General features: G+C 40.6%; 1 protein-coding gene across 1 annotated transcript in view; it reads left to right on the top strand.

Moving 5' to 3' along the window:
• The window catches only part of TSPAN7 (tetraspanin 7), a 129,468-nt gene extending 115,241 nt beyond the window's left edge, over window positions 1–14,227 (top strand). Inside the window, exons 6-8 of the mRNA XM_061410440.1 lie at window positions 5,089–5,172; window positions 12,939–13,011; window positions 13,263–14,227. Coding sequence (XP_061266424.1) covers window positions 5,089–5,172; window positions 12,939–13,007 — 153 coding nt within the window. The 3' untranslated portion in view covers window positions 13,008–13,011; window positions 13,263–14,227. The remainder of the gene's footprint in view (window positions 1–5,088; window positions 5,173–12,938; window positions 13,012–13,262) is intronic.
• Window positions 14,228–26,321: the final 12,094 nt, after the last annotated feature.

The raw sequence follows: 26,321 nt of genomic DNA, 5'->3' as shown, positions 1-26,321 counted from the left end.
TCTGAAAGTTAGTACATAGTAGAAATGAGGGAAATGAAATTTAGGTAGTCAGAGAAAAAGGAAAATCAATTCTGTATTCCACTCTGAGGACATGGCACAGCTGTGTGTGAGGGCCGTCTCTATTTTTAAAGATCTAGAGAAATGCCATGTAGGAAATATGTTTTGGTGAAACAAAAGGGAGCAAAACCCTACTGTTGCATTTACCTATGGTTGCCACCCTCAGGTAAATTTTTTCTTTTCTGACTAAGGTCAAGTGAAGATCTTCAAAATCCTATGGGATCTGGGCCAACTACTGAATGATTCACAGAAATCCTTTCAAGATTTGAATGTAGAAAGATGCTTTCTATATTTTACCCATGTAATGTCAATACTTGTAGCAGAAGTGCTACAAGGCATTGTTGCCATTCTAGAAGCTCAATTTGTCATTCTGGGCTTATTATTTTCTGTCAATGTGGGGAGGTAAGATGTTCAGTACAGACAGCTGCTTGTCTGAGCCAAGAGGACATTTGTTCTGACTGGAATTTTTGAAGCCTCCTTCACCTCTTGACAGTGAGGTGACTCCTGGTTTCTTCCTGGACGCCTCCACTAATCCCCTATCTGTCGTTATGCTGCCATTGTATGCAGTGCTGAGCTGACCTGGCCCTCAGTGGGTGCTCCAGTGTATAAAAGGCAAGATGTGCTTTATGGCCATAAGATATTGGTACAGCAGAGCCTCAGGAGATCCTTTGCAGATACAGCAGTCATCACTCTTGAGAAAAGCCTTTTTAAAAAAAAAATTTTTTTTTTTCACTCAAACTACTTCTTTTGTGAAAGTTGAGGACTTCGAAGTCAGGACCACAGGGTCTGGCATCAGACTGCAGTTAAGTTCTTGCTCAGCCACTTGTTGGTCATGTGATCTTGATCAAGTTACTGCAGCCTCGCTTTTCTCATCTGTAAAATGGAGAGAATAATTCTTGCCCCTTAGGATTGATAGGATTGAATGAGATAAAGTGTCTAAAGCACAGTGTATGGTAGAGAGTAAGGACAAGAACATTTTAGCCGTCATGTTAAATGGCAGCTGTGGTGTCAATGTCATGACAGTGACATCTGTCTTGCACTCTACCACACTGTACCTTTCGTTAGAAATGGTGTAGCAGGTCCTTGGAGCCAGAGTCTTTTGTTTGTATTCAAAAGCAAGTTTAGAGGCAGCTTCTATAGTGCATCTCTCTAATCCTGACAGTGATTTCCAGAAAGAAAGATTGGGGAGCATTTTTTTCACTCTACTGATAACCTACAAACTCACCTCGCTCTCAGCGCCATCCCCCCAATCCTACTTTACATTTTCCTGAACATCTCAGATACCTCGAAGAGGTACTTTCCCCTCACTTCCTGTTTACTCTCCTATCTGGCTCCCTCTCCGGAGAAAAAGTGAGTGACAACTGAAATTGGCCTAGTTTAAGTTTCATTAGGTATTCTCATTGAACGCCCACTTGAACTTTGAACTTCTCAGACAAATTACTTCCCAGGTCTGAGTCTCTTGACACCTTATCTATAAAAGGTAGGCGAGGGACCTCCCTGGTGGTCCAGTGGTTAAGAATCTGCCTTCCAATGCAGGACACAGGAGTTTGATCCCTGGTTGGGGAACTGAGAGGAACTAAGACCCCACATGCCATGGGGCATCTAAGCCTGCCCACCACAACTAAAGACCATGTGCCCCAATGAAGCCAATGGTGCCAAATAAACATATAAATATTTTTTTTAAAGGCGATGCATATGGAGTGGGATAGTCTTGTCCAAATCACTGGAAGAGAGCAGGCAAGAGGTGAGAACAGTTAAGCAGGATGTTTATTGTTTTGAGGACAGTTTTGGTTTTGCTACACACAATGATGAAATGGCCATAGATTCAGTTAGCTCATAGCACTGACCAAGCCCCTCCCACCTAGGAATTTCTTGCCAGTTTTTAAAGCCGCCAGGGCAAGAGGAAGACAGAAAGTTATTCTGAGATGCCTCCTCCCAGAGCCTGCCGCAGAGCAGCCGTCTACTCTTGCTACCGAAAAGCCTGCCACTTCCAGGTGTTTCCCATCAGAGACTCTGTTGATTTAGACTTGCTGAGAGGCTGAGCAAATTACCTGTGCTGTTTCTGGATGTTTCTTAGGACACTTAGCAGGTCTCTGTGGCTGGATCTCACACTAGACAACCAGGCTTTCATTTTAGGACATGAAATGAGATCGTTATGGGCAGATAAGATCGTGGTTTCCCGGAGAATTTAAGGTGGAAGACAAACATGCACTGGGGTTGTGGGATCCAAGCAGTTTGGGCAGAGCTAGGCCAAGTCCTCGGAGAAGGCAATGGCACCCCACTCCAGTACTCTTGCTTGGAAAATCCCATGGATGGAGGGGCCTGGTGGGCTGCAGTCCATGGGGTCGCTAGGAGTTGGACACGACTGAGTGACTTCACTTTATTTTTCATTTTCATGCATTGGAGAAGGAAATGGCAACCCACTGCAGTGTTCTTGCCTGGAGAATCCCAGGGATGGGGGAGCCTGGTGGGCTGCCATCTATGGGGTCGCACAGAGTCGGACACGACTGAAACGACTTAGCAGCAGCAGCAGCAGCTAGGCCAAGTCCTGGGAAATGGGCTTGTGGGTCCACAGAGTGAATGACGAGAAAACACTGGAGACAGAAAGCATTTACTGCAAGCTGGATCTTGTATTGTTGAAAAAACAAAGAAGCTAATCACTTTCATCTTCTCATCTTAACTAACTCTCTTACTGCTATAATTTAATTGGTTCTTTCTTTGGAGTGAAAAGTAGTGGGGGAACTTAGAGAAGAGTGCTTCTCCAACTTTAATGGGCATGTGAAACATCTAGACATATTGTTAACATTCATGAAAAGTTATTAAAAATGAGTGACCCCAGGATCTGATTCTGATTCAGTAGGTCTGGACTGAGGCCTCAGATTCTGCATTTCTAACAAAACCCCCAGGAATATTGCTGCTGCTCAGAGAAAACCCCGCTTTGAGGAGCCAGATTTTAAAGGAATGATTTTGCCACAGTTGTGCTAACGCAAAGCCCTTACTTCATTTTTCTGGTTTCTCTTACTGGTTGGAATGGACTTATCAAAAATAATGTGACTGACTGACTGGAGAAGAAATCATACTTTAGGAAAACATATTCACCTTATGTGTAGAACTGAAGTTCACAGCAACAAAACAAAACAAAACTATTCCAAAAACAAACCGATTCCAAACTATTTTGCAGAGTAAGAAAATAGACCACATGACTTCTCTCTGGTTTCTATTATTGGGCTTGTGCTTCTGTATTTTGAGCTGATGTAGCACTGGTGGTCTGAACTTCATCTCTCCACCTCCCCCACATGACTGTGGGGAAGAGATACAGCAGTGAACAATGACCAGCACAGAAGAACACTACCTTAGCTGTTGCCATTTGAGAAAGTGCTATTAGTGCTATTATGAACAGAATATCGACCTCTCTTCTTCTTTGACTTCTTAACCTGAACTGACCTCCTTTCTGATACCTGTTGGAAAAGAGTGCGATGTATAATTTCACTAGTAGAAATGAAATTAGTGAGCAAGCTCCTCCTATAAAACTTCCCATGAACAACAATACACTTCCTTTGCCCCCCCGCCCCTGCCCTGGCCTTCAAATTTGCACCAGGTAACCGAGGAGCATAGTTTATTCATTGCATTGAAAACATGTGTCAAAGCACTGCTGCTAAATGAATGCATCTTTCTTTGCAAACAGAATATGAATGCATAAAATATCACTTACTAGAAGATACAGCATTGATGGGATTTTCCTAGGCTCCATGAGAAATGTTAAATCATTACATTTTGAATTAAAAAATGGGAGACATGTTTTTCGTTGTTCTTGTTCTTCAGATATTATTACCATTCAGTGGGCCTTTCTTGATAAACTACAATCTTCTGGACCCTGCTTTTGAAATGAATGTCTTGATTTTTCACAGGCTTCGTGCATTCAAGTTTGAAGCCCTTTTCCAGAGAACTGGAAAAAGACCATATTTTCCAAAGCTGAATACATCACTTCAGAAGGCTTGGTTGATTTGGCCCAGTTCCAAAGAAAATCAAAATCAGATCGTTTGTTTTAAAGAAACTGAATTTTATCCATTTTAAACTAAACAATTGAAATTGGTAAAATCGGTGTTGGTTTTAATCACAACATGGGCTCTGCCTGCAATGCAGGAGACCCAAGTTCAATCCCTGGGTCAGGAAGAGCCCCTGGAGCAGGAAATGGTAACCCACTCCAGTACTGTTGCCTGGGGAATCCCATGGACAGAGGAGCCTGGCAGGCTACAGTCCATAGAGTTGCAAAAGAGTTGGACGCGACTGAGTACAGCACAGTTGGGCAATGCAGCAGCTTAATCACAACATGCAGAGATTCCACAGGATGGCAAAGGGACACTCACTTCATTTTACAAATGAGGTTATTGACAGAGAGGGAAAGTGACTTGTTCAAGGTCACACAGTAAATCTATGGAAAAGTGACTCTCGAACATAGGTTTTTCCCTACTAAAAAAAAAAGTAGCAGTCTTTGTATGAAGAACCCTAAAGTGCCATAAAGTTGGCAGGCATTCAACCACCTCCTTCTAACCAGATTTCACTTTATCTATGATTTTGTCATTTGTTGTGAAAATGCTAGTAACTGTGTTTATCATGCTGAGCTTTCCTGATCAAGGATGCGGGATGCTTTTTCATCTGTTCAAATCTGCCTCTGTATCCCTACAGCATTGGTCTCATAGATCTTACAGCCTTCTTGTTCAGTTTCATCCTATGATGGAAACATTTGTGAACGAAAGCCTATATCTTGGATTTGCTTTTAGATACTCCAGCCAGGGGATGAGTGTTGAAGCAATTGAAGTGAAACAAGACTGACCATATGTTCATTGTGATGTTAGAGGCAGGGTCACTTGGGAGTTTGTTGTACCACCCTCTGTTCCTTTTGTTTGTTTGAAATTTTTCATTGTATTTGCGAAATGAAGATTGGGGTGTATGTGTGAGTGTGGCAAGATAACCCAGGCCCATTTGGCCTGGATAAAACATGTCTCTGAGACTGTGTCTCTGTGTTTTCAGGGTTGTTATGATCTGGTGACCAGTTTCATGGAGACCAACATGGGAATCATCGCTGGAGTGGCTTTTGGGATTGCATTCTCCCAGGTAATCCTGTGGTCGGGTCTAGCCTTTCCTCTGTCTCCTGCTCACTTTTCGTGGTCTGCAGATTCTCTGGCGGCCTCCCTGTGCCTGGGGAAAAGCTGATGGATGGGGTCAGAACTCCTTGCTCATTAATCCTCAGGTCATCTGTTTATTGATTTTCCTTTTTCAACTTAAATGAAGTTTTGCCATCGAGGGAATATCGGTTACAGTTCAACTAATGACTAGCTCCAGAAAAACAACTCGTTTCTTCTGTAGGTCAAATGGAGGTTAGCTGAACAAAGTGCTGCCTTAATTGGAGCATAAACAACTCCAAACATCAAATGGCTGATTTGGATTTGGGGGGAGAGGGGAGAGGCTCTTTTCCTGGTTGACCTGTCCTTTTTTGATTTCTTAGTTCCTGGGAATTGTGCATGAGATCTCTTCCTTAAAAAAAAAAATGTAGCAAACTTCATCCTGTGATCATTATTTTGATCTGAAGGTCTGATTGTTGTTTCTTAAGAGGAAACTGAATTTGTGTATAGGAAATGTTATATCCCTTTATCTCCACTTGGCCTCCAGAAAAGAATGAGAGAAGCAATTATGCAAACTAAGCGGGCCACATATACTCAAGGATGCAACATGGTTAAGTGAAATCTAAAATTTTGCCCACCTTCACCAGGCAGTGTGTTGTCCCATGGGCTTCTGATCTCCCGGTCAGATGATAGAGCATATATACCTAACAACAACAACAAACATAATGCAGAATTTTTTCAGATGAATAGATCATTTTTTCCAACAAAGCCCAATTAATGTCACCTCAATCATGTTGCCATGGTTCTGGTTTTACCTGCCTGAATTCTACATCAGCCCTCCCAGACTATAATTACTATCCCCCTGCCCCCGCAGGCCCCAGACCTCTTTCCTTCTTGCTGAACCAATACAGATACACTTTAATCCTAAATTTGTTCCTAAAACTTTGCTGTTGAAATATGGCATATACAGAAAAGTGCAGAAATTATAAGTATACAGCTTAATAAGTTATCATAAGATGAGCCTATCTGTGTACTTACCATCAAGGAATAGCACCTTAGCCTGGCAGTTTTTGCATATGGAGGGCCTAGCCTGAGGTAAGTCAAAAAGTTTTTCTGTGCTGCCTAGGAGAAACCCTTGATGCAGGGCTCACTGAGTTGGCTCTGTGGCCCTGTGGGCAGTGAGAGAGGGAAGCCCCAAGGAAGCCTGAAACAGACTCTCTCCACAGAGACTTTAGGTCTCATCAAGGTATTCCAGAGTTGTTGGGATAAGAAAACAAAACCCAAAACCCAGGAGCATCACAGAGGCAGTACCATTCACCCATGTGGCTGGTCAAGTGCAGAGATTTGAGATCTGCCGTGTTCACCTTGGGGCAGGGAGAAGAATGGCCATGGGTGGCTCTTGGTAGTCAGATGCACTGGGAGCTGCAGCTTTGAATGGTGCCAGGAGCCTCAGGGAACCTGGAAGCTGAAGCGGGCTTCCAGATGTCAGTGGATCCAGGGCCTCTCTGGGACCGTGGTGGCCACTTAGCAGATGCGTGTTCAAGAAGAACCAGCCCTGCTGATCCTGGTCACTGACCTTGCACCAGAGCTTCAGCCACATGTGTTCAGAAATTTTAGGACAAGTGTCAGAGTGACACTTAGCAAATAAATGTTGGAGCTTCCAGTAATAAAGCGAGCTTTGCTGAGGAGAGGCCATAGGGAGATCAAAGTAGGTAGAAAAGAATAGAACCCCCGCCCCTCAACTCCCCACTTGCCCCCACCTTCTGCTTACCCTTCTCCTCAGCTGCTCTCATGACATCCATGCTGTCCTTGGTTGGAACAAACCGGTCTTGCACACCTGTTGTCTTAGAAATTAAACATAAGTGTGGTATAATGTACCTAAATGTGGTATAGTGGACAAGGAAAACTAAACTGAAGTCTAAGCTTTTAATAGACTTGTGAGTGCTCGGTCCCCTGTTAACTAACTTAGCTAAAGACCTTGAGTGCTGGTTTTGGACAGTAGGGGTTTGGCAGGCATTAAATACTTCTCTCCACAAATTCCCAGGTGCCTTTACCCTCTCAAGGCAAAGCCTGTTTGTCCAGACTTGATGGGCAGGTCCTGCTGCCCTATTAATTTATAGCAGGTAGCTGAGTGTGTTTTGATAGAGTACCTCCTCCCTTGCATCTTTGGCAGCTACTCTTTTATTCGAGGGGGCTTGGGGATGGACACACACATACACACACACACAGTCATCGCCTCCCTCACGCCTAACATGAACTGGAAGCCAAGCATCCAAGTCCAGACACTGATATTACTTTGTGATACTGCATTGGAACTTGGTTGGCCTTCTGCTATGGGGTCTCTGTATTTAGCACTTCTGTCTACGATGTAATCAGCTTCACTAGACTTGGAAACTGTTAGGCTGGATTAATCCCCCCAAAGCACAGAATGTTAGAGTCCTGAGTAAGGATGGGAGAGCTGTTTTCCATAAGGGAGAGCTGAGTGGCTTGCTTGACGTTGGGTGACTAGTGTAGATACAGTTCAGATAATCTCATCTGGTCCACGGCATTCAACATTTAGGCCAAATATAACCCTTGTTCTTGACTCACGTAGCACCTAAATGGAAGTCAGTTTGTGCCTTTATAATGAAAGTGTTTGAGTCTATGAAATTGCAAGGAGAAAGGTCCTCATCAAAAAATACCCATCCTTGTCCTGCCCAACCCTTTCCTCTGCAGGGCCTCCTCCAGGGCCCACAGGCTGCTGCCATGATTTGTTATGGACCAAGGGTTCTTTTCCAGGACTTGTTTATCTTTTCTGTATCGAGGACAAGACAAAGCTGTCAGTAGCCTTGATGAGACATGGCTAAATAAGGCTAACAGAATTTTTACCTATTCCCCTACTGTTTTCAGGCTCTGAAACAGTCCCTAAAAGTATTTATATGGTTTTGTTTTAAATCGGATTCCTTGACATGTTCCTAAAGATGTGGAAGTTTTATTTACTTTCCCAGTTAGGCCATCAACATAAAATCTCTACAGGCATTATGAAAAGTGAAAGTGTTAGCTGCTCAGTTGTGTCCAACTCTTTGGGACCCCATGGACTATAGCCCACCAGGCTCCTCTGTCCATGGAATTTCCCAGGCAAGAACACTGGAGTGAGTTCCCATTCCCTTCTCCAGGAGATCTTTCCGACACAGGGATCGAACCCAGGTCTCCTGCATTGCGGGCAGATTCTTTACTATTTGAGCCACCAGGGGAGGCATTGAGAAGATTGAAATTTTAGACCTATTGTTAAGCAAGTTGTCTTTTATAGCTTTGTTACCTGGCCTCTCTTTGCCCCTCAGGGATCAGGGACTGGCGCGTTTGGTGGCCACGGTGATTGCAGGGGAAGATACCCCTGCCCCATTTCCTCTAACAGCCCTGGTCTTGGTTGAGCTAGACTCCACCCTCTCTCAGCCCCTCTCCCCCACCCCTTGGCCTCCACCCTGTTCCTGGGGATCTGCAGAGCCCCATTGACACGATCCCTGTTACTGGAGCTCTCTTTGTGGGGAAGCTTTGAGAAAGCTAGAGTTGGCCTTCTGTGAGTCAAGGGCCTTTTTTCCCTCCTTCCCTCTGTGGCTTCTCAGTTCGTGAAGGTCCTCCCTGAGGCTTTCGTGACCCAAAAGAAAGCAGAATATAGTACAGACAAGGCTGAGTGGTAGAAATAAAATGTTACTTCCAACAATTAGACAAAGGCTAATTACAAAGCCTTAGATGACCAAATACCAGGAATCTGATCTCAAACTCCCTAGGCTATATGGGATTTGGCATTTCACCGGCCACGAGGAGACGGAGAGGTGGCTCTGGGATCTCTGTCCTGAGGCTTTTTAGCATAAGAGGCAAGCTCTCCTCTTCCTGTCTCTCTCTCTCTGGGGGTTAAAGCAGAAGTTTGTCCCTGTACCCACATCAGATCAGATCAGATCAGTTGCTCAGTCGTGTCTGACTCTTTGCGACCCCGTGAATTGCAGCACGCCAGGCCTCCCTGTCCATCACCAGCTCCCGGAGTTCACTGAGACTCACGTCCATCGAGTCAGTGAGGCCATCCAGCCATCTCATCCTCTGTCGTCCCCTTCTCCTCTTGCCCCCAATCCCTCCCAGCATCAGAGTCTTTTCCAATGAGTCAACTCTTCGCATGAGGTGGCCAAAGTACTGGAGTTTCAGCTTTAGCATCATTCCCTCCAAAGAAATCCCAGGGCTGATCTCCTTCAGAATGGACTGGTTGGATCTCCTTGCAGTCCAAGGGACTCTCAAGAGTCTTCTCCAACATCACAGTTCAAAAGCATCAATTCTTCGGTGCTCAGCCTTCTTCACAGTCCAACTCTCACATCCATACATGACCACAGGAAAAACCATAGCCTTGACTAGACGGACCTTTGTTGGCAAAGTAATGTCTCTGCTTTTGAATATGCTATCTAGGTTGGTCATAACTTTCCTTCCAAGGAGTAAGCGTCTTTTAATTTCATGGCTGCAGTCACCATCTGCAGTGATTTTGGAGCCCACATACTCCCGCCTTAACACATCAGCCCCAAAACATACCTCTGTTCTTGAGGAATTTACATATATTTAACCTAAAGAAAGGTTTCATCTAAATAAGGATGGATTTTTCTATCTATAGAATAATTGGGTCTAGTGGCAAGTGAGCATTTGGTCCTGATTCAGACTGAGGAAGAGCCCGTGTCTTTACCTTTAATAGGTTTTCAGTTATGTACCTAGAAATAATCTGTTAATAAATGGTATTAAGTATAGCATGTTCCCCCCTCCCCATTTTCCTTTAACTTAGGGATAAGGGAAACGAGAGATCAAAATTCTCTCTCAAATATGGTGAAACACTGTAGCAAATGTGAAATCAGTAACCCTGCAAATAATTCAGAACACCCACCGTATTCCAGATTCTAGTTTTTCTTACACCAGAATTAACTAGAATAAAAGCCAATGTATGTAAATTTGTGTTTTCACAAAGCTTGTATATACCCCAGCTCAGGACTTTTTTAAGGAACAATTTCTTAGTAGATGTTAAAAAATAATTTTTAAAAATCTGTCTTCTCCCATGAACAAACAGAAGAAGGTATGTTCTTGCCCTAGAAATACAAAATACAGTTTGAAAGCAAATAGCTTTTATTTTTTACTTATATTTTTAAAGTTATTATTTCTGTGAGAAAGTCTGTCCAGTGCTTTAAAAATGATACTGTTTCTGTTTGGGGGTAAAAAGGTGGAGGAACACACTATATTGCCTTGAAAATAGGCATTTTAGATACAAGAAATACTGATGCATACTACAGAATGTTTTGGCTGTGTGGCTTGTGAACTGGCATGGGGGCTGAGAGCACTGCAGACCACTGAATACAGGAGCATTGCAAACTGTGAGGTGGCATGCTGACTACTGTAAGTGCTGAAACATACAGGAGGTCAATGAAAAAAAACCTGAAGTGCTAATAAGCTTTACAAAGAAAGGAGTGTCTAGGAACTTGAGATCAAATAAAGTGATGCCCACTGAAAGCCCTCTCCCTGAAGTTTGCAATGTAAGGCAGGAAGGGAGCCCTGGTGGTGAGAGGCAAAGGAGTTATTCTGGAGAGGAAAGGGTCTAGGCTGGAAAGGGGGCTCTTCTTGGTTAGAAGAAGAGGCTGGAGCCATAAACTGTGTGGGCTTCCTGTATGGTTTGAGGGGGGTTCTTTAACCTCTCTTGAACCCATTTACTTATCTGAAAAATTGGGATGGTAGTACTGCCCAGGTATGTACTAGGGATTAAATAACTCGGTATTCCCAAGTGTTCAGTGTGCCTCTGGTTTTTGGCTGGCATCTGATTTTTGAGAGTATCTAAAGTGTGATCTGGTGTATATTGGTCCTGAAAAATAGCAGTTGTAATGAAAAGAGACAAACTATAAGGTTCAAAATCCTTGTACTCATGGAGGGGATTTTATTTTCTCATTTGGCACGCTATTCTGGTAGCTCAGAGGGTAAGGAATCTTTCTGCAGTGCGGGAGACCTGGGTTTGATCCCTGGGTCGGGAAGATCCCCTGGAGAAGGAAATGGCAACCCACTCCAGTATTCTTGCCTGGAGAATCCCCATGGACAGAGGAGCCTGGCTGGCTACAGTCCATGTGGTCACAAAGAGTCAGACACAACTGACAACTAACACTTTTTGGAGGTTACAGCCATGGTTACTTTGGCCACTTGGTATAGGCATAATACTGTGTATTTTGTGGCACAAAATGATGGCCAGAGTCTTGGTAGGAAATGAGTCCAATAAGGTGGTGACTTTTCCTTACCTGACAGAGGTTATAATCTGCATGTTTTATAGCACAATTTCCATTTCATAAAGGAAGAGAAGAATCTGGGATTTGACCGAGAGGGGGAATCAGGTGGGTTGCAGCCTGCAGGGTTGAGCAGAGACGAAGGAGAATAGAGTTTGGGTGTTGCCTTGATCAATAGTAGGACCCAGTGTGTAATCTGTAAGATAAGGGTGACCAGATAGACTGGGTGAGTGGTTCTGTCACCTAGAAGTCTGGTTAAAACATCAGTTTCTGGGCCCCAGTCCTAGATGATGCTGATTTGGGTGGTCCTGGGGCCACAGAAGAGTATGAAAGTCACTAAGTTGTGTTCGACTCTTTGCGACCCCATGGACTATACAGTCCCTGGAATTCTCCAGGCCATAATACTGGAATGGGTAGCCGTTCCCTTCTCCAGGGGATCTTCTCAACCCAGGGATTGAACCCAGGTCTCCTGAATTGCAAGCGGATTCTTTACCAGCTGAGCCACCAGGGAAACTGACATTATACTAGACTGTCTCTCAAGGTCATTGCCACCTCTGAACCAATAACACATGGCCAATTGCTTAAGAAGAAGTGACCCTCACCAGGCCAAGAGAAGCTGCAGACAGTCAGACTCAAGTACACAATCAGGGTCCTGTCCAAAAAGTGCTGATCTTCTTGAGTCAGGAATGAGAACTGTGGTCTCCAGTGAGCAGAACAGATACAGTGAAGTAACAGCTTTTTATCAGATTCACTTGTGTTAGAAGTTAAGTCAAAGCACAAAGTAGGTAGAAGATTGGGAGGGTGGAAGTACTCTGATATTGGTTGTGCTGAAAAACCAGGGGGTAGACATTGGGTGTAGATGGGCCCATTTAGGCCTACAATATCTACATGGTTTAGAGATAAAGAGAAGTTCAAACCCGCCCCCCCTCAACCTCACAAACCATGACTTACTTCATGACTTACTGACTTGGCAAACTCTCCAAGAATAGCATCCCATTGTCTCAGGGAAAGAACTATTATCTTGTCAGCCAGGTATGGCTGGGGTATCAGCCTGTGCTGAGATAGCTTCCCAGTGCATGTGGTTATGGTTCTAAATTCAACCCTGGCATTCAATTCTACCATACTAATGCCAGGTAGTTACTACTACCTTGCTGTAGTAACTTAATTTTTTTCATTACTCTCAGAACATAGGAACACATTTTAATATTACTTACATGTCAAAAGTCATTTTTCAATGGTCAAAGTGAGCTAGAACTGTAACCTTATGGCCAGTTCGAGACTTTCTAGCTGTCCTCCACCAGCACCTAGACTTCCTAAGTCTTTGGTCCCACTACTGAAATGAGGCTTGACTGTTTTCCCTAGTGCCCTTTCCCCACTCATGTTCAAAAGCCCTCAGTCGTTAAAAATTATATCTGGGTGGAGGGGGGCGGGTCAAAGAAATGTGTTACCTCAGTGACTTGAGAGCGTGTTGTCTTTTTCCTTCTGCCAACAGCTGATTGGCATGCTGCTGGCCTGCTGTTTGTCCCGGTTCATCACGGCCAACCAGTATGAGATGGTGTAAGGAGGTGAGTGGCGGTGGGGAGGGCTCTCCCTTTGGGGCCTGGACTCCCCCCTTCAAAGGGATGAGGGTACTGCTTGGTCACTTCACTCCTTGTTCTCAGTGGCACTTGGCCATGTGCCAAAGCCTCATTTCTCTGGTGCTGGGCAAGAGATGTGATTACTGCTATTGTGAAAAATATCAAAATGCTTTCTTCAGCTTGTTACCTTAAGTCCTTATTAATGGTGAGTCATTTACGTGTTTTAATTTCTCTCTTAGTCTTTCAAGAATGATGGAATAAGAGACCTGTTTTCAAAAGGAACTGCAGCAATCTTTGAAAGACTTCCAAAGAATGTTAGAGCACAGTACATAATACACCTGTCCTAACCCCCACCCCACCCCGCGTGCAACTGCAACTGACGCTCCCACACAGCCTCTGCTCCACCTTTCAGCCTGCGTCATGCGTAGCATTCCATTTCGTGAAGCCCTGTTGTGCCAGAGTGTAGCCAGGTTCCCTGCATCTAGTCCTAGGGGACCCCGCCCAAGGCCCTGTGCGTGCCAGCTCCTCCATCTGTACTTGGTCCAACTGCAGCTCATTGTAGGTGACTGGTTCTCCACACCATCACTGGCCCTGCTGGGCCCTGCATGTAGTGTGGGAGGCTCCTGTTAGCCCTTGATCATGATTGATAAACGCTGCACACCCCCTAGATATAGATAAGCAGATAGCTATCTGTTCTTTTGGCTTAATCTCCTTTGGTTGGGTTTTCCCTTTTACTAAGGCTCTTTCCTACCTTCTTCAGGCTGCCTAGGCATGTAATACTTTGCAATTGTCCTTGAGGAGAAAAGGGCATGTGTCATGCACGAAGGAGATTATTGAGCTTTGGGTGGCCTCCTTACTCCTTGCTGTTACATGCCTGGGAACATATAGAGGGTTTAGTGCACCTGTATAACCCTGTTACAAAGCTGTATTGTTGCTTCCTGTGAAGGAAATAATTACTTCTGTTTTTCCCCAATTAATTGCTATTGTGTTATTTTACTTCTTTCTATATTTTTTCTTTGCATTGACATTACGGACATCGAGGACCTCATCAAAATCAATTTAAAAATGAGTGTGAAGGGGGAACAAAAGTCAAGATATTTTTAAAAGATCTTTAAAAATGCCTCTGTCTCGCATGCCAACAAGAATGCATTGATATTGTGAACATTTGTGATACATGTATTAATAAATAGTCATTACAAATTACTGTGTTCTGGTCTTGTTCTTAAAGTTTTTAAACACATTTCTATTCCATTTTGTTCCATAGGACAGGGGTCCCCAACCCTCAGGATCTAATGCCTGATGATCTGATGTGGAGCTGATGTAATGATAATAGAAATAAAGTATGCAATAAATGTAATGCGTTTGGATCATCCCCAAACCATCCCCTCTTCCCCCCGGTCTGTGGAAAAACTGTCTTCCATGAAATTGGTCCCTGGTGCCGAAAAGGTTGGGGACCACTGCCATAGGGGATCGGAGGTGGGCCACTGTACACACTGACACATCCCCCCTTACAAGCTCCAACTCCACTAAATAGCATTGAACAGTGTAAAAATTGAAGGGATAGATTTTTTTTAATGGACATTCCAGGAACTTGAATCATTTATCATAAACAGGATGTATTGTTGGCTGCAAAAATAGAATCTTCATATTTCAGGCTAGAGGCAGAAAGATTTCAGAGTTTTTAAGTCTGAATGTCACTTTAAAAAAGGAAACAAACATCTACTTCCCCCTTTATTGTTCCTAATGATCATGTATTCTTCCCTTCCTTTATTCTTCTCTGGATTGAATAAACTCAATCTAGAGAAGAGATGACATCATACCATTCAGTTGTCCCAATGCCATGGCTTATATTACTACTAAAGTATGAAATCCTTATACTTGATTTAAAGAGCATTTTAGCAATAGGTACAGTACATATTATCTGCAATCTATTTTTTTCCTTCTTAATATGTGTGTGTGTGTATTAGTCACTCAGTCATGTCTGACTCTTTGTGACCCCATGGACTATATAGCTCTCCAGGCTTCTCTGTCCATAGAATTCTCCAGGCAAGAATGCTGGAGTGTGTTGCCATTTCCTTTTCCATTCCTTCTTAATGGATCATCCTTATAAACTAGTAGAAGCATTTATTGATCTTTTCCCAAATAAGAGGATCTTCTCTGATGGAGATGGTGTTCTAACTATATCCACATATTAGTCTGAACTCTACAGGAAGTAAACCCTAAAAGGCTTACAGTATCTGACCCACACCCTCAGATATTCCCTCTTCAAAAGGTCAGCATTTTTAGAGAATTAGAGATCTCTTCTCTATAGCCCAAAACTTTTCAAAGTTTCATTTACATTTCTCTTTTGTTATATAATAAAATGAGGCTTTTCTGTAAAATTCTAAATAGAGCCCCATCCATGGTTCACCTTTTTGCAAACTATGCATTCACTAGTATACTAATACTGTTATACTTTGGTAAACAAATCTATACACTTTCTAAATTGAATTTGGATCTCACCATTATATAATTTCAGTGTGAAACATTTAACAAAGATTTATTTGACTTTAAAACTATAAAGTATTTATGTTTCAACCTTGCTCAGAAATAAGGTATATTTAGCTTTAAAAGGTATTGCCTAACCTTATTCCAAAGTCATTATGCTAATTCATACTCCCACCACAGAGTAGTAAAGTTCCAGTTTGTTCACACCCTCATCAACACTTGTTATTCTCAGCCTTAGGTTTTTTTTTTTTTTGCCATTCTGAATGTGTGGTGGTATCTCAGTTTGACTTCACATTATAATTAGTAATACTGAACATTCACTTTGTCATTGACTACTTTGATATCTTTATTTTTTGGCCACACTGTGTGGCATGTGGAATCTTAGTTCCCTGGCCAGGGATCAAATCTGTGCCCCCTGCAGTGGAAGCATGGAGTCTTAACCACTGGACTGCCAGGGAATTCCCGATATCTTCTTTTATGAGGTATTCAAGTCTTGTGCGTTTTTTCAGTTATCTTAATTGATTTGTAGGAATTCTTTATGTATTCTGGATGCAAATCCTTACTTGGATGTATCAGTATTTATTGCAAATATTTTCTCTCAGCCTATCATTTGACTTTTCACATATAGTCAATTAGTTTTTTCCAGCTTTATGGGCTTCCCAATGGCTCAAGTGGTAAAGAATCTTCCTGCAGTGCAAGAGACACGGGTTTAATTCCTGGGTTGGGAAGATGCCCTGAAGGAGGAAATGCAACCCCTCCAGTATTCTTGCCTGGGAAGTCCCATGGACAAAGGAGCCTGGCGGGCTACAAAGTTCAGACATGACTGAGCATGCATACACTACTGAGATGTATTTGATATTGTATAGGCTTGAAGTGTACAAGTTGATGACTTAATCCACTGATGTATTGTTAATTGTGACTAAACAACTAATGGATCACTGAAGGACTCAAACAGTAGATCAAAAATACCTAGAGACAAATGAAAATGAGAGCACAAATATCCAAAACCTATGGGACACAGCAAAAGCTGTTTTAAGAGGGAAGTTTATAGTGATGAAAGCTTACCTCAGCAAATAAGAAAAATCTCAAATAAACAATCCAACCTTATGCCTAAAGCAACTAGAGAAAGAAAATCAAACTAGAGAAAGAAAATCAAATTCCAAAGTTAGTAGGAAATAACTCATAAAGATCAGAGCAGGAATAAATGCAATAGAGTAAAAAAATAGAAAAGATCAATGAAACTAAAAGATGGGTTCTTTGAAAGGATAAAATTGATAAACCTTTTGCCAGACATGAAGAAAAAAAGGGAGAAGGCCCAAATCAATAAAATCAGAAATGAAAAAGAAGTTACAACTGACACCACAGAAATAAAGGATCTTAGATTACTACTAACAACTATATACCAATAAAATGAAAATGTAGAAGAAATACACAAATTCTTAGAAAGGTACAATCTCCAAGACTGAACCAGGAAGAAATAGAAAATATGAATAGGCCAATTACCAGTACTGAAATTGAAAACTGTGATTTAAAAACTCCCAACAATAAAAAGTCCAGAACCATATGGCTTCACAGGTGAATTCTAGCAAACTTTCAGAGAACAGTTAACATCTATCCTCCTGAAACTATTCCAAAATATTGCAGAGGAAGGGACACTCCCAAACTCATTTTATGAGGACACCATTACCCTGATGCCAAAACCAGACAAAGATACCACAATTTAAAAAAAGTATAGGCCAATATCACTGATGAACATAGATGCAAAATTTCTCAACAAAAGGCTAGCAAACTAGATCCAACAATATATTAAAAGGTTCATTCACTGTGATCAAGTGGGATTTATTCCAGAGATGCAAGGATTTTTTCAATATTCACAAATCAATCAGTGTGATACACCACATTAACAAAATGAATTAAAACCATATGATCATCTCAATAGATGCAGAAAATGCTTTTGATAAAATTCAACATCTATTTATGATTAAAAATACCTCTCCAGAAAGTGAGCATAGAAGGAACATACGTCAATATAATAAAGGCCATATATGACAGACCCACAGCTAATATACTCAACAGTGAAAAGCTGAAAGCTTTTCCTCTAAGATGAGAAACAGGACAAGGATGTCCACTCTTGCCACTTTTATTCAACATAGTTTTGGAAGTCCTAGCCATGGCAATCAGAGAATAAAAAACAAGGAATTCAAATTGGAAAAGAAGTAAAACTGTCACTTTGCTGATGACATGATACTATACATAGAAGATCCTAAAGATGCTACCAGAAAAGTACAAGAGCACATCAATGAATTTGGTAAAGTTGAAGGATCCAAAAGTAATACACAGAAATCTGTTGCATTTCTATACACTAACAATGAAAGCCCAGAAAGAGAAATGAAGAAAACAATCCCATTTACCATTACATCAAAAAGAAGAAAACACCTAGGAATAAACCTACCTAAAGAGGCAAAAGGTCTGTAATCTGAAAACTATTAAGATGGTGATGAAAGAAATCGAAGATGACATAAACACATGGAAAGATACAGTATGTTTTTGGATTGGAAATATCAGTATTGTCAAAATGACTCTACTATCCAAGGTAATCTATAGAATCTATGCAATCCCTATCAAATTACTAATGGAATTTCACAGAACTAGAACAAAAAAGTATCTTACGATTTTTATGGAGACACAAAAGAACCTGAATTGCCAAAACAATTTTGAGAAATAAAAATGGAACTGGGGGAATCAGGCTCCCTGACTTCAGACTATATTGCAAAGCTACAGTCATCAAAGCAATATGATACTGGCAGAAAATCAGAAATACAGATCAATGGAACAGGATAGAAAGCCCAGAAATAAACCCACGCACGTATGGTCAATTAATCTATGACAAAGGAGGCAAGACTATACAATGGAGAAAAGACAGTCTCCTAAATAAATGGTGCTGGGAAAACTGGACAGCTATATGTAAAAAACATGAAATTAGAACATTTTTAACACCATCCAGTCCATTCGGTTCAGTTGCTCAGTCATGTCTGACTCTGTGACCCCATGGACTGCAGGATGCCAGGCCTCCCTGTCCATCACCAACTCCCGGAGTTTACTTAAACTCATGCCCATTGAGTCGGTGATGCTATCCAACCATCTCATCCTCTGTCATCCCCTTCTCCTCCTGCCCTCAATCTTTTCCAGCATCAGGGTCTTTTCAAATGAGGCAGTTCTTCACATCAGGTGGACAAAGTATTGGAGTTTCAGCTTCAGCATCAGTCCTTCCAATGAATATTCAGGACTGGTTTTCTTTAGAATGGACTGGTTGGATCTCCTTGCACTCTAAGGGACTCTCAAGAGTCTTCTCCAACACCATAGTTCAAAAGCATCAATTCTTGGGTGCTCAGCTTTCTTTATAGTCCAACTCTCACATCCATACATGACTCCTGGAAAAACCATAGCTTTGACTAGATGGACCTTTGTTGGCAAAGTAATGTCTCTGCTTCTTAATATGCTGTCTAGGTTGGTCATAACTTTTCTTCCAAGGAGCAAGTGTCTTTTAATTTCATGGTTGCAGTCACCATTTGGAGCCCAGAAAAATAAAGTTTGTTTCCACTGTTTCCCCATCTATTTGCCATGAAGTGATGGGACCAGATGCCATGATCTTAGTTTTCTGAATGTTGAGTTTTAAGCCAACTTTTTAACTCTCCTTTTTCACTTCCATCAAGAAGCTCTTTAGTTCTTCTTCGCTTTCTGCTGTAAATGTGTTGTCATCTACATATCTGAGGTTAACACCATACACAGACATAAACTGAAAATGGATTAAAGATCTAAATCTAAGACCACATACTATATAACTTTTAGAGGAAAACAGAGGCAGAACACTCTGACATATATTGCCACAAGATCCTTTTTGATACATATCCTAGACTAATGGAAATAAAAACAAAAATTAAAAAATGGTACCTAATTAAACTCAAAAGCTTTTGCATAGCAAAAGAAACCATAAACAAAAGGACAACCCACAGAATGGGGAAAAATATTTGCAAATAATGTGACTGACAAGGGATTAATCTCCAGAATTTACACACAGCTCGTATGGCTCAATATCAAATAAACAACCCAATCAAAAGTGGCAGAAGACCTAAATACACATTTCTCCAAAGAAGACGTACAGATTGCCAAGAGGCATATAAAAAGATGCTTCACATCATTAATTAGAGAAATGCAAGTCAAAACTACAATAGGACCTCACCTAGTTAGAATGGCCATTATCAAAAAGTGTACAAACAAATGCCAGAGAGGGTGTGGCGAAAAGAGAACCCTCCTACATTGTTGGTGTGAATGGAAACTGGCACAGCCACTATGGAAAACAATGCAGAGGTTCTTTAGGTAACTAAAAATAGAAATACCATGTGATCCAGCAATCACACTACTGGGTATATCCAGAGAAAAGCATGGTTTAAAATGATACATGCACCCCAGTGTACATTGCAGTGCTATTTACAATAGCCAAGACATGGAAGCAATCTGAATGTCCATTAATAGATGAATGGATAAAGAAGATGTGGTACATATATATAATGGAATATTACTCAGCCATTAAAAAGAATGAAATAAATAGCCAAGACATGGAAGCAACCTAAATGTGCATTAATAGATGAGTGGATAAAGATGATGTGGTACACACACACACACACACATATATATATATAGTAGAATATTACTCAGCCATTAAAAAGAATGAAATAATGCCATTTGCAACAACACAGATGTACCTGGAGATTATCAAAGTAAGTCAGAGAGAGAAAGACAAATATCACATGATATCACTTACATGCAGAATCTACAAACAATGATGTAAATAAACTTATTTACAAAACAGAAACAGACTCACAAACTTAGAGAATGAACTTATAGTTGCCAGTAGGGAGAGGGAAGATGGGAGGGGAAAGACAGGGGTAGGGGATTCAGAGGTACAAACCACTATGTATCAAATAAATAGGCTACAATGATATATTGCACAACACAGGGAATATAGCCAATATTTTATAATAACTATAAAGGAAGTACAACCTTTAAAACTGTGAAGCACTATATTGTGTACTTGAACCTTATATTTAAAACTATACCTCAAAAAAAAAATATGGTAATCAAAATAGTGTGGAACTGACAGACCAATGGAACAGAATAGAGAGCCAAGAAATAAACTCACACACTTACGGTCAACTAGTACTTGACAAAGGTGCCAAGTGTATAAAATGGGGATAGAATAGTCTCTTCAAAAAATGGTGCTGAGCAAACTGTGTATCTGCACACAAAGGTATGAAACTGGACTGTTATACTTTACTCAAAAGTCAAATAAAAAGTGGATTAAAGACTTACATATAGACCTAAAACAGTAAAATTCCTAGAAGAAAACAGAAAAAAGCCTCTTGACATTGGCTTTAGCAATAATTTCTTGAATACGATACCAATATTACAAGCAACAAAAGCAAAAATAGACAAGTGGGAGTACATCAAAACAACAAGAAAAGGCAATCTATGAAGTGGGAGAAAATTCCTGCAACCCATAAATCTGATAAGGGGTTAATATCCAAATATATGGATATATAAGCACACCTACAACTCAATGGCCAAAAACAAAGTACTTGATTTAAAAATTGACAGAGGAACCCAATAGAAATTTTTCCAATGAAGACATGACCAACAGGTATATGAAAAGGTGTTCAATATCACTAATCACCCAAGAAATGCAAATCAAAACCACAATGAGAGATCATCTCAGCTATTAGGATGGCTATTATTTTCAAAGAAGTAATTTTTGCCAGGGGTGTGGAGAAAAATGAACCCTCACCTACTCTTGGTAGCAAGGTAAACTGGTGCAGTCACTATGGGAAAAAGTACGAATGTTCCTAAAAAACGTAAAGATAGAACTACCGTGACCCAGCAGTCCTACTTCTAGGTTTGTATTGAAAGGGATTGAAATCAGGATCTCAATGAGCTATCTGTACTCCCATGTTCATTGCAGCATTACTCGCAATAGCCAATTCATGGAAACAACCCAAATGTCTATCATTGGATGCCTGGATTTTAAAATATGATGTACACAACAGTGTAATATTATTTAGCCTTAAGAAAGAAATTCTGCCATTTGCAACAACATGGATGAACCTGGAGGACAATATACTAAGTGAAATAAGCCAGATACAGAAGGACAAATACTCCATGATACCACCGCTATTGTGAATTTAAAATAGTCAAAATCACAGAAGCAGAGTAGAATGGTGGTTGCCAGGGTCTAGGGGAAGGAGGAAACAAGGAGGGATTAGTCAAAAGATAAAAAGTTTCAGTTAGACGAGATGAATAACTCCTAGAATAACAGCATAGAGACTACAGTTAATAATACTGCATAGTTTACTTAAAATTTTGCTAAGGGTAGATCTTATTTTAAATGTTCTTATCACAAAAATTAAGTAGGTAAATAAGTCAGTTAGTAAGTTAATAATAGAGTGCAGGAGGGAAAATGTATCTTCCCACAAAGAAAACTCCAGGTCCAGATGACTTCACTGGTGAATTTTGCAAAACTTTTAAGAAAGAGATAATACTAGTTCTACACAAAATATTCCATAAAACTGAAAAAAAAGGTAGGGGGGCATAATTCCCAAATCATTCTGCAAGGACAATATTATTCTTATACCAAAACCTAAACAAGACATTAAAGAAAACTACAGATCAATATCCCAATGAACATGGAAAAAAATCCTAAACAAAACAGTAGCAAATCCAATCTAACAATATATAAAATATATAAAATCTAACAATATATAAAATTATATAACAATATATAAAACAATATATATGTTTTAACTCATAGTGCTTTATCCCAGGAATTAGCAATTCTTTTCTACCTTGTTCAGAAAGTTCTAGCCAGAACAATCACACAAGAAATGTGTCTGCAACATGGCTGAATCTCAAAATCATTACACTAAGAAACCAGTCAGAAAAGATCATATGTTGTATGATTCTCTTTATATAAATGTAATTAACAGGTATATTTACAGGGACAGAAAGTAGATGAGTGGTTGCTGAAGCGACTTAGCAGCAGCAGCAGCAGCATGGGTGGATGGACGAGGGCGTGGATGTTGGGGAGAAACTGAAAGTGTTAAAAGATACAGGGTTTCTTTTTGAGGTGATGAAAATGTTCTACAATTGATTGTGGCGATGGTTGCACAACTCTGAATATACGAAAATAACTGAATTGTACACTTTAAATAGGCAAAATTTATCATAAGTGCTTGTGTGTTATTTTTAAAAATGTATATTTTGTGTCACTGAGTTCTTCTGAGTCTTCCCCTAAGTATGGGTGGCTGGAAAAGTGAATAAAATCCTTGTACAGATTAGCAAGAATTCTTTCTCCATTTCCTTGTGTCACATTTTCTTAAGTTTCTTCTGGCTATAACATTATACAAAGATTTTTTTTTTTAATTCTTTGAATTCTGAGCTTACCTGCTTTGCCAAACAGTCATTTCTATTTGACTGAATAGTCATTTCTGCTGTATATGTTAGTATTTTAAAACTCTGTTTCCATAAGCAATTGTTTGCTTTGCCTGGCTATGAGATTGCAAGCTTAAGTCTCTGAAGGGAGTATCCTTGTTTTAAACTCTTCATAGAAGTGTAAGACACAAACAGGAAGTACTCCTATCATAAACATGTTTTTGATGATTTTTGACTAAGTAAACACACTCATATCACTGGCACCAAGATCAAGACATAGAACTTTCCCAGCTCCTTGGAAAATCACTCTTGTTCAGAAGAGATTTTTTTTTTTATTAACTGTGGTAGAAAACCACACCAAAATTATCATCTTAACTATTAAGTGTACATTTTATTAGTGTTAAGTATATTTTCCCTGTAGTGCAATCAATCTGCAGAAATTTTCATCTTGTAAATCTGAAATGCTATATGCATTAAATAAATCTTTTCATTTTTCTCTTCCCCCACATTCTACTTTCTGTTTCTATAAATTTGATTATTTTAGATATTTCATGTAAGTGGATTCATGCAGTATTTGTCTTTTTGTGACTGGCTTCCCTTAGCATGAGCTTACCTGGTGGCTCAGACGGTAAAGCGTCTGCCTGCAATGTGGGAGACCCAGGTTCGATCCCTGGGTTGGGAGGATCCCCTGGAGAAGGAAAGTACTCTTGCCTGGAGAATCCCGCGGATGGAGGAGCCTGGAAGGCTACAGTCCATGGAGTTCAAAGAGTCGGACACGACTGAGCAAGTGCTTTGCCTTTTTGCCTTCCCTTAGCATGATGTCTTCAATGTTCATCCATCTTGTAGCATGAAACAGGATATCCCTCCTTTATAAGGCTGAATAGTATTCCATTGTATGGGTAGACCACATTTTGTTTATCCATTTGTCTTGTGATGGACATCTGGATCACGTCCACTTTTTGGCTATTGTGAATAGTGCTTCAGTGAACATAGGCATGCAAAAGGAGAATGTCTTTTAGTACTAAAAATATCTAATGTTGATTGATGACATTCATCTCAAGAACTGTTCTAAAGGCTTTATCCCGTTTAATTTTCACAGCAACAATATGAATTAGAAAGCACTCTCATTATCTCCATTTTACAGATTAATAAACTAAGCAATGAGAAGGTTAAGCAGCTTTCCCAAGGTCACCTAGCAGAACTGGGACTCTCACTCAATCAATCTGGAACCGGTACCACACACTTAGCCACCACGCTATGCTGCCTCTTGCTTATTTTCTATAATGATGCTATAAAGCAGCGGTCTCCAGCCTTTTCTGCACCAGGGACCAGTTTCGTGGAAGACCAGTTTTCCATGGACTGGGGAGGGGATGGTGGCTTCAGGATGCTTCAAGTACATTATGTTTGTTGTGCACTTTATTTCTATTTTCGTTACATCAGCTCTACCTCAGATCATCAGGCACTAGATCCCAGAGGTTGGGGACCCCTGCGGTAAGTATATCCTATGAAGCTTTGCTCGTGTGTGTGCTGATAAAATGTTCAAGTCTCCGTATTACATTCCCCTTTAATTCAAAACACGAGCATTCCCTCTTGAAGCCCCAAATTTCTTTCAATTTGGGCTCATTTACAAACTGCAGTATCATAAAGCATATTTATTAAGTACTCGACCTTCTAGAGCTTCTTTTCTTATTCTGGCCAAGCATTTCAGATATGCTGCACATTGAAAAGAAGTAATCGAAATTAGCTTCATGTACTCCATTCTATTAAAAGTTATTAGCAATTAATACAGATTTAAGGGAGAGGGGACTTATTAGCCCTCTTGCCCTGAAAATTAATGCATCCTTTTCATTATACTCCTAAGGGGTATTTTACCCAATAACATTCCATTTCAGATTAATATAAAATGAAAACTACATTATTTGAGAATGCTGGCTACAAAACGATTACAAACCACAAATCTCACAAAGATTAACAGGGAAGGAAGATCAAGCAGAACAAGGAACTATTAATAATTCTAGACAAGATGAAGGTAATAAAATCAATGTGTCAATCATTCTACAAGAATCAAGAAGCCACAATGTTTTTTGAGGGCATGGCCAGGCTTATGTAAAGTAAGGGTTGATAATGTTGGTTTTATAGGTTAAACTAGGCTTTCAGGAGTGGGTGATTTCTGGATAGCTACAAAAGAAATATACTCTATAAATTCTAATTTTAAAAATGCTAGGGTCTATATACAGAGATACTGTTTTCTTCATTTCTAGGCAAAACTGTCTTCCCTTTCCTGCACAAGGGGCCCCAAACTGCTCAAGGTTAAGCGTGTCAACAACTCCAAATGAACCACTAGGGGGCAGAAGGAGACAGAAGCTGACCAACAGGTTCCCCTGAGAACACATTCACACTTGGAGTGACTTGAAAGACTGCTGATAATTGCGTCCTATATGTTAAGCTGAATCTGAAAATTTATCATATTTCCTTACTAAGGACCTGAAACCAAGATAAAGTTGCCTAATTCTTTCTTTTCTATTCTGATGCTAGAGTTACCATTTGATAAGAAATACTGACCCAGGAGCCCTGATAGCAGCCACACGAATACAAGGCACTACTGTTTTGCTTTCTTTTCCTCTCCATTGCCAGTTTTATAGTCCTCTTTATCCTGACAGCCACTTGATTTATTCTGGCTTATGCTTGTGGTTACCCCCTCAACATTTGGCAGCTTGCTCTTATCCCAGAAGCAACATCCAGACAAATTTGATTATATAAGCAACCTATTGCCACACACATTTAACCTATACCATGGTCATTTCACAACAGGCACAGAGTTTACACCTCCCACTCTGTTATGATGTGTTGATGTTTATCCAGAAAAAGTTGCACAGGAACAAACAAGTACCCAATATATGTAATAAAACATGGCATTGACACCAATTCTAAAATCTTTATCCCACATAAACTCACAGACATATGTTCTGTAAGGCAGTAGAAGGTGGATTTATAAAGCACCATAAACAATTTCATCCATATATCACTCATGGCGATTGTTTATATCCTGAGGAGGAATAAACACTGTTGTTTTTCGTTCAGCAGACTTAATGTGTGTCAGACTAAAGATACATAAAATACAAACCCTGTGCTCAGGAGCTCACAATCAAGTGGGAAGCCAGATACAGAAAAAGAAAGATCACGTGAATAAACAAAGTTGCATTTCATGCGAAAGCACAGTGATTTGGCTGGGGTACTGCTTAGCTGGGAGTAGGGGGCTGAAACACAAGGGATCAGATATAAACAAATGCTGCACTTCCTGAAGAAGAGTGCCCAGAGACCAGTGCTAA

The sequence above is a fragment of the Bos javanicus genome, chromosome X (genome assembly GCF_032452875.1).
Source record: "Bos javanicus breed banteng chromosome X, ARS-OSU_banteng_1.0, whole genome shotgun sequence".
Taxonomy (NCBI): domain Eukaryota; kingdom Metazoa; phylum Chordata; class Mammalia; order Artiodactyla; family Bovidae; genus Bos; species Bos javanicus.
This window is presented reverse-complemented; position numbering and strand designations above follow the sequence as displayed.